Source organism: Dipteris shenzhenensis, chromosome 5, assembly GCF_047967505.1.
Source record: "Dipteris shenzhenensis isolate YYH24624 ecotype China chromosome 5, Dip_SZ_1.0, whole genome shotgun sequence".
NCBI lineage: Eukaryota > Viridiplantae > Streptophyta > Polypodiopsida > Gleicheniales > Dipteridaceae > Dipteris > Dipteris shenzhenensis.
Genome location: NC_141600.1, coordinates 10,695,158 through 10,704,138, shown reverse-complemented (window position 1 = coordinate 10,704,138; position 8,981 = coordinate 10,695,158). Strand labels below are relative to the sequence as shown.

General features: G+C 44.3%; 1 protein-coding gene across 1 annotated transcript; it reads right to left on the bottom strand.

Annotated features, from left to right (window-relative positions):
- Positions 1 to 6,372: 6,372 nt before the first annotated feature.
- LOC147901617 (RNA polymerase II transcriptional coactivator KELP-like) lies at positions 6,373 to 8,680 on the bottom strand. The gene is made up of 3 exons (XM_087375030.1): positions 8,181 to 8,680; positions 7,871 to 7,976; positions 6,373 to 6,850 (listed from the first exon to the last, which is right to left on the bottom strand). Exons 1-3 carry the CDS (start codon positions 8,556 to 8,558, stop codon positions 6,768 to 6,770), a joined length of 567 nt encoding a protein of 188 aa, XP_087231156.1. The 5' UTR covers positions 8,559 to 8,680; the 3' UTR covers positions 6,373 to 6,767.
- Between the last annotated feature and the right edge of the window lie 301 nt (positions 8,681 to 8,981).

The following is an 8,981-nucleotide window of genomic DNA, read 5'->3' as shown; positions in this document are numbered from 1 at the left end:
TTGAGAGGCCCTTCGCGGTGTGGCGAGAGCGCAGTATTTTTTTGATTTGAGGCCGTTTCGGGGCCCGTTTTGAAGGCGGAAGTTCTTCGCAGGCACTCAGAAAAAAGGCCCTGTTTTTCGCTGTGCGACCACTGCGCGGCTAGTCGGTGGAAAGGTGCCACAGAAATTGCATCGTATGCCTGTGTGCAGAGATATTGGGAGTTACAGATTCATGCCTGTTGCCTGTTGATGCAAAATCGTCACTAGGAAGTGACTGTGTGGTGAAATACCACTTTCGTCAGTGTTGCAGATCTGCCCCCTGTGAGGCTTTTTGCAGAAGTTTTGCTATTTACCCTTGTGAGGCATTTGCGGTGTTTACAGGTTGCTGTTGCAATTCGTGATTTGTAAAATGTCTGAGAATCTGTCTACCATTGTCAGTGAGAAGCTTGACAAGAACAACTTCCAAGCATGGAAGTTCAGGATAACAAACTTCCTTATGAGAAAGGGAGTTTGGGAGTACATCAGTGGTGAAACTGCAGAACCAGTTTTGGGTGCTGCTCCCACTCCTGCTGAATTGAAGGCCTTTAAAGAATGGCATGAAAAAGCCAGAAAATGCCTGTATTGGCTGTCTGTTAGCATTTCAGATTCTATGATTGTGCATATACAGGATGTAGAGACGCCTAAGGAGACATGGGATACATTGGTGAAGCTGTATAGCACAAATACCAAAGCACGAAAGATGCAGCTAAAGCAGGAGTTGCACAATGTGCAAAGGAAAAATCTGAATATAAATGAGTATTCCTTGAAGGTGAAAGGCCTTGCAGATTCTCTTGCCTCCATTGGAGCACCTGTTGATGATGAGGACTTAGTGTCCGTGACCTTGAATGGTCTTGGAAAAGATTATGCACAGTTTCGGACATCCATTGGAGTCCGTGAAACATTTCCTGATTTTCAGGAACTTATTGCTCTCTTGCTGAGTGAAGAGCAAAGGAATGGTGGTTCAGCCACCTCAACTTCTCAAGAGACTGCTTTCTACTCGAATACACGTAGAGGCAGGGGTAGAGGAAGAGGCCGTTTTGGTGGCCGTGCAGGAAATCAGAACCAACAGCAACAACAGGAAAACCAGTCCTATGGAGGAGGACGTGGTAGTTCTAGAGGCAGGGGGAGCCAAAGAGGCCGTGGTTCATGGCAAAGGAACCAGCAAGTAAATAGCAGCACAGAATGCTATTATTGTGGAAAGCTTGGACACAAGGAGAATACATGCTATAAAAAGCAGAATGACATCAAAAGTGGGAAGTTGCAGCAAAGCAACTATGCATCATCAAGTGGGCATGGTGACGACAGAAATGAGCACCTTTTTGTGATGCAGCATATGGTTAACTCCATGTCAGGAGATGCTGCAGCTTGCAATGATGTTTGGTATGTTGATTCAGGTGCCTCTAACCACATGACCAGTCATGGTGAGTGGTTTCATGATGTTAGAAATTTGGATAAGCCAGGTTATGTTGAAACAGGTGATGATACTGCGCACCCAATTACGCAGGTTGGTAAAGTGCCATTGGCTATGCAGGATGGCAAAACGAAGTACTTGGCAGATGTACGTCATGTTCTAAAAATCACTAAGAACCTGGTTTCAGTTGGCCAGATAGTTGAGCAAGGTCTGCAGGTTAGATTTAACCCTGATGGATGCTTTGTTGAGGACTTGAAAAATAAGTGCCGCTTGGTTGCAAAAGGCAACAAAAATGGCAGAATGTTCACCTTGGATGTTGATATGCCTGAGGTGAAAGCTGCTATGTTTGCGCATGGGAGAGGTGTCATTGCAGATATTTAGATATGGCACAAGCGCATTGGGCACGTGAATATACAAAGGCTGAAATCTATGCAAACGAAAAACATTGTTGCAGGTTTGACTAAATTCAGAGTTAAGGGAATGCAAAAGGTATGTGAAGCATGCCAAATGGGTAAGCAGGCCAGACATGCATTTCCCAAAAATGCTGAGGTGAGTAGAAGACCTTTGGAAGTGATCCATTCAGATGTTTGGACAACCAAAGCTGCTTCTATTGGTGGATGCCATTATTATGTGACGTTTATTGATGACTACACTAGGAAGGTGTGGATTTATTTTATGAAGCACAAAAGTGAAGTGTTCAGCCATTTCAAGGCTTTTAAGGCCATGGTTGAAAAAGAGAAAGGTGTGCATATTAAAGTGCTAAGATCTGATGGAGGGGGAGAGTACTTTTCAGAAGAATTTTGTGAATATCTGAAAAAACAGGGAATTCAAAGGAAGTACTCATGCAGGTCTACCCCTCAGCAGAATGGGGTTGCAGAAAGGAAGAACAGGCATATTGCAGAAGTAGGACGGGCGATCCTAAATTAGAAAAACATGCCTGATTATTTTTGGGCTGAAGCAGTAGCAACTGCTGTTTATATTATGAACAGAACCCCCACTGCAGCTGTCCATGGCATGACGCCTGAAGAAATGTATACAGGCCAAAAACCAGATATTTCTCACTTGAAGGTATTTGGTTGCATAGCTTATGTTCATGTTCCTGATGAGAAGAGAACAAAGCTGGATCCAAAGGCAGAAAAATGCATCTTTATTGGATATGCTCTGCACCAGAAAGGGTATCGCTGTTATAACCCTTCCACCCGCAAAATGCAAGTGAGCAGAGATGTTGTTTTTGATGAAATGAGCAACTGGTATGCACCAACTGTTATGGTAGGAGATGCAGATGCAGGAAATGGGAATGCTGCAATAAATGCAGAGCAGCAATCTCAAGCCTTGAGTGGACCCAGAGAGTCCTCTACTAGTGGATCTAATGCATGGACAGGGAGATTGAGATCTAGTGAATCGTCACATGGCAGCCCTGATAGTGTTGTGCAGGTATCACATAAGGGAAAAGAAAAAGTAGATCATGCTCCAGTGTTTGATGTGTCTGCTGGTAGCTCTCATGTTGATGGAGAGTCAAGTGGCTCTGAAATGAGCCTTGATGAGGAACTTGGGATTCCTTCTGTTGTTACACCTGGTGCAAGGAAAAGCAGGCATGATTTAAAGACTCCTGCAACTGATCCAGTTGTACGGAGGTCCACTCGTATTAAGTATCCAGTTGACAGGCTGAGATATGATGGGTATACAGCACATCACTATGCTTATATGGTCAAGGTTCTAGAGGAGCCAGAGCCCACATGTTTTGAGGATGCAGCAGGGCATAAAAATTGGGAAGCAGCTATGGATGAAGAGATGGCTGCCTTGGATGCAAACCACACTTGGGATTTGATGCCTTTGCCTCATGGTAAGAAGGCTATTGGCTGCAAGTGGGTTTACAAAGTAAAGCACAATGCTGATGGATCTGTTAGCAGGTACAAGGCAAGATTGGTTGCCAAAGGTTTTACGCAGACATATGGAATTGACTATGAGGAAACTTTCAGCCCAGTTGCAAGGATGGCAACAGTGAGAGCAGTAATTGCTATGGCTGCTGCAAAGGGATGGTCTTTGCATCAGATGGATGTAAAAAATGCCTTCTTGCATGGTGATTTGCAGGAAGAGGTTTATATGATGCAGCCAGAAGGTTATGAGGATAATTCACACCCCGATTTTGTATGCAGGTTGCGCAAAGCCTTGTATGGCTTAAAACAGGCGCCGAGGGCATGGTCAGACAAGATAGGGCAATATCTTGTCACTATTGGATTTCAGATTTCCAATTCAGATTTTTCACTTTATGTGAAAAGGACAAACAGAGGGATTGTGCTTGTAGTCATCTATGTTCATGACTTGATTATTACAGGTGATAGTGATGCAGACATTAATGAAGTGAAGTTGCTGTTGAAGCAGAAATTTGAGATGAAGGATTTGGGAGAGCTGCGTTACTTCTTGGGCATTAAGGTTATTAGATCCCCGAGTGGGATATGGCTGTTGCAAAGGCAATACGGTTTGGACATGCTGTCCAAATATGGGATGACAGGCTGTAAGCCTATCTCTGTTCCATTGGAGCAGAATGTGAAGCTCAATGCAGAGACAGGTGAGCTTCTTGAAGATATTACTATGTACAGGCGCATAGTAGGTAGCTTGATTTACATGACTATAACCAGACCAGATTTGAGCTATGCTGTGGGGCTGGTGAGTCAGTTTATGCAGGCACCGAGGAAGCCACATTTGGATGCGGCTAGGCGCATACTGCGGTATGTGAAGTCCACATTGCATTATGGACTGTTTTATGAAGCTGGGTGTGCATTACAGGTACATGGATACACAGATGCTGACTGGGCTGGTAGTGTCTCAGACAGGAGATCTACTAGTGGTTTTATGTTTTCCCTTGGGAGTGGTGCCATCAGTTGGAGCAGCAAGAAGCAGCCAACAGTTGCCTTGTCGAGCACAGAGGCTGAGTACAGGGGTGCAGCAATGGCTGCATGTGAGGTAGCTTGGTTACGGAAGCTACTTGCAGATATGGGACAGTTAATTCATGCAGCAGTTGTCATTCATTGTGACAACATTAGCAGCATCATGCTTGCTAATAACCCAGTTTATCATGCTAGAACGAAGCACATTGAGGTGCATTATCACTTTGTAAGAGAGAAGGTTCTAGCTGGTGAGATTGACCTTGTCTATGTCAGCACTGAGAAGCAGGTGGCTGATATTTTTACGAAGGCATTGGGTACCGAGAAGCTTCGCAGATTTAGGAGCTTGCTTGGTGTACGTGAGATGGATTTGAGCTTGAGGGGGAGTGTTGAGATATCAAGCTCTACCCCCGATATATCTCCTGGATGACCATCATTTATGTCACCGCCTATGTTAGTTGTACTCGTGGTGTAGTTAGACTACCACGTATGTTTTTGGTTTGGGTTCACATATGAACCACGTACTCTAGGGTTTGACATATAGGGTATTTCCCTCTTCTATTGTATTGTTGTCGTGTGCAAAAGTGAAGAAAGGCTTCACCCTCCAACCTTGTGTCCTCTCTCTTTTGTGTGTTGTGAAGAAAGCTGAACTTGAGTCTCCTATCTCTCTCCTTTATTCTTTACATGTCCATGCCACATTGAAAACAAATTTATAACCTCAACAAGTGTAGCGGGAGATAGACTATCCTCACTCTCTCTCCTGCCCAATACTAACTGCAACTGCAAGATGATGCACTCAATACACAAAGTGAGCTGTGGATGTGAGTGAGAGAATCAGAGGGAGACAGTGTAGTGGACCTCCGATGAGGAAATAGATACAACTGCATAATGAATGCCCAAAGGGCTGAATACAACTGTATGGAGGGACTGAAACCCTCACTGCAAAACTAGAAGACGAGACTACCTAGAGGATGTGAATCCTCACTAGATCCCTGAAGAGGCTGAGGCTACCCTGCGGGTCTGCTGCGGGGAGGCCTGACTCTTGCTGCTCTGAAGGCTTGAAGGCCTGAGGAGTGGATGAAGAATGAGGGCCAAAGGCTGCCCTTTTATAGGCTGATAGGTCAGCCTGGCCAACTTGGTCAACGCCCACCGTTGACCGAGTCGGTCAAAAAGTCAACGTTGATAAAAAAGTGAACTCGTTGACTTTTGACCAAAAAGCCAACTCTGCATTTTTTGACCTGTGATGACATGGTGCTGACTGCCTGTTGACTGTTTGCTGATTGCTGATTGCACAGGGCTGCCTGAATGGTTGTACGTCCGGACGTCTACGTGGCCATTGACTTGGCTGCCTACGCTGGCACTAGCTAGCATGGCCACGGTCGTGTGGATGCTCGTGACAACAAGATAGCAGTAACACAAATCACTGATTCCTAGTTTACAAGCTATAGCCCTAAGCGACCATGTGGCATGGAATTTATGGATTCTCCCAAGCTGAATTGATTTTGTTCTACTCCATTGGATTGCCTTCCATTCCATCATCACTTTCTTGCTTGTCTTGGCTTTGGCTGACTGCATTCTAGCTCTTTACACTTGAATTAATTGCATGTCTACATTCCTACCCTTCTCTTAGTTCTACCAAGGGCTCCTATTTCAACGAGTGGTTATTAGAGCTGCCGTCTTGTTTCCTTCTTTCGAAGAAATCCCTAGTTCTTTCGGATCCTCTCGATCCTTTGATCCTTTTGGCTACCTTGCGACCTTGTGACCACATTTGCTTGGATGTGTGCTGACATTAGACTTGTAGTTGGTGTCTTCTCATCTTCATCATATGCACCCTTTAAGATTTATCTGGCGAATCAATGGTCAGTGATACCAAAGGGTATGCTAAGAGATGTAAATGGAGCTTACTTCACGGTGACATTCATTGTGGTTAAGCTGGAAAGCAAGCAGAGATACCCCATGCTGCTGAGTACGCCATGTTGAAAGGGGCAAATGTAGTGCACAGTTGGGGAAATGATACACACCAATGACACACTCACAATTAAGAACAAAGGAAAAGAGTTGCCGATAGTGCTGGCAAAACATCGAAATATCTATGGCCAATCACATTGATCCTTTGCTTCATTGTTAAACCTCTAGTTCGCTGCATATGTGTCGATTTTTAAACATTCAATCTCGACGTGATTCAATCTTTAAGTATGACAAACGTCCTCTCTTTTTTACCCCCAAAAAATTTAAGAGAAAAAAGGGTTGCTTATAGCCATACAATCACTTTAAAAGCTAATCACCGAGCTTACAAGTACATTAACCACTTGCTGAGTAGCTGCCGAGTAGCTTGCTACCGATTTGTATGTACATTAACCACTTGCCGAGTAACTTTGGTTGAAGTACTTGCTCAAAGTTGTACCAGGCATTGTCCTCAAATCTTACATGGAGAGACACAATGGCAAAGAGAGTCACTGCAGTTCCGAAATTGCACTTTCAATGACAGAGGCGTTGCTTTTCAAAACTTTCCACTGATCAACTGAGAGACTTATGCCTGCACAAACAGCAGAGAATCATACCAAAACTCCCAGTAGTAAATAAAAGACAGCACAAGCTTACATGTACTCTAAAGTGCTCCCTTCAAAAGGTAGCTTGATAAAAAAATCCATCTCAATTCAACCACCTGTCTTTCATGGCAACCCAACCAACAAGAGAAGTGCCATCAAAGTTTTACTCTTGCATCTTCATTAAAGGCAGGACAGAGATCTTGCACCATGATGATAGCACATAATAATACTTTCCCAAGCAATCCACAGGATAATCTCTCAGCCAACTTTTGAAGTTTGACAACTTCCACAAGAATTGGCTTGGTTATGTGCTCGTCACTCGCGCATCTATACTTGTTAAAAAATAAGCTACTACTGAGTTCTAGGCTGATGGGACAGCTGGTTCAGCTTGTTCAAGTCACCCACAAACGGAGCAGAAATCTAACCAGATTCGCAAGCCCCCAAAGGCAAATTCCTACTGACTCATCCATCATGAGCGGTTTAGAACATGGGCAAATTCTTCTAGCTTATGTATTATTTAGTAAATGTATTCATAAGCAGGAATGCAATAATGCTGGACCACCGAACGGAACAGAGCCCTCTTCACAGACAAAACTCTAAACTCATAACAGTGTTACTGTGTAAAGACTCTCATCTGAAGCTAAAGATATAGGTTATCCAGCATGCAGTCGAGAGAATGCCAATCGTCACCTGGAAGAGCAGTCGTCAACTCCAATCTGTCTTCCGATCGCAAAAACAAAATTTATTGCACTACTACTGTTTACACGAGATCCTCAGAAATAGAAACTTCACCACCAGTATGTTTATAAAAACGTTGAAGTAAAGATTCTCTCTTAACACTATCTGGTCTAAAATATTATAACCAGAAAACACGTAATGCAGCAGAATGGGGCTAGATTTGTGGATATCTTTATTAAAAACTGCATTCAAAAACTCCCACTTTAGCAGGCTGTTTTCCCTAGTGTAGATCCTTCATGGATGTTCGGTAAACATTTGACCAAACGCACCTTTAGAACTGGGTAGCAATTCCCCGTCCTTCTCATAGTATTCACGGATGGAAACGAGCGTCTTGCCTCTGAATTTCTGGATGCTAACATTCCTTTTGTTTGAAAGCTGCGGGAAATGTCAGCAATTTCAGTTTTTCAAGGGGAATATCAGCATCCAACCAGAAACTCTCTCTCTCTCTCTCTCTCTCTCTCTCTCTCTCTCTCACAGACACACGCACATTTTTTTGGTGAAATCTCTCTCTCTCTCTCTCTCTCTCTCTCTCTCTCTCCAACACAACACACAGACATAAAGTGGCGCGCACACACACACCTTGCACACAAACTGATCAGCGTCATCTCTTGTGTTTGCCCGTCTCTCTCGCGAAACCGTCTGCTTCGTAGAAGAAAACCTGCTAGTCTGAGCATCGACCTCCACATCCGCTTCCTGCTTTGCCTTTTCGGCTTCCCGACCGGCGGCAGCAGGCTCTTCATCGGAAGCGGCTTCGGTGTCGTCGGTCTCGGCTCTAGAGCTGAGGTAATCCTCAACGATAATTCTGACGAGCTTCTTGTGGGCAGGCGAGGAGAGGTCACGACCCAATTTTTCTGCAGCGAGGGAGCGGACCTTGAATTCGGTCATATTCTCGAGATCGGCATTCTGGAGGATTTGGAGGACGGCTTGGGTGATGGAGTCGTGGGCAGGGGAGTCCATGGCGGATCGAAAATCACAAACTCATCAGCCTCATTCTTCCTAACTCTGTTGGTGCGTACAAACGTCCCTTTCATCAATTTTACACGTGCTTTCATTCGCACCTATATAGCCTCACTTCACACTAGGTAATCTTCCTCCGCAAATGGCTCTCACCTCATCATCCTTTTCTCGTTCCTCAAGCGGCATTGCCTCTCCTACCTCGTAGTCATTCCCTATATAGGAAACATTCTCCTCATCGCATGGCTTTGAGGAGGAGACAAATCACTCCTTGGATACTGGCTCCATTGCATAATCACACATGCAAGATTTCATCATCATCCATGACCATCTTATTAAGACAGCAGCTCCCTCTAATCAAGTTTATTACTGCTATTACAAAGAGCTTCGACAAAGGATTACTTACTTTAGACTCTACAAATAGCT

Excerpts from the sequence above, each read along its gene's own strand:
- LOC147901617 (XM_087375030.1), bottom strand. The coding sequence starts at position 8,558 with ATGGACTCCCCTGCCCACGACTCCATCACCCAAGCCGTCCTCCAAATC. Across the intron at positions 7,977-8,180 it reads CTGATCAGTTTGTGTGCAAG|CTTTCAAACAAAAGGAATGT; the intron begins GTGTGTGTGTGC and ends CATTTCCCGCAG. Across the intron at positions 6,851-7,870 it reads ATTGCTACCCAGTTCTAAAG|GCATAAGTCTCTCAGTTGAT; the intron begins GTGCGTTTGGTC and ends CTGTTTGTGCAG.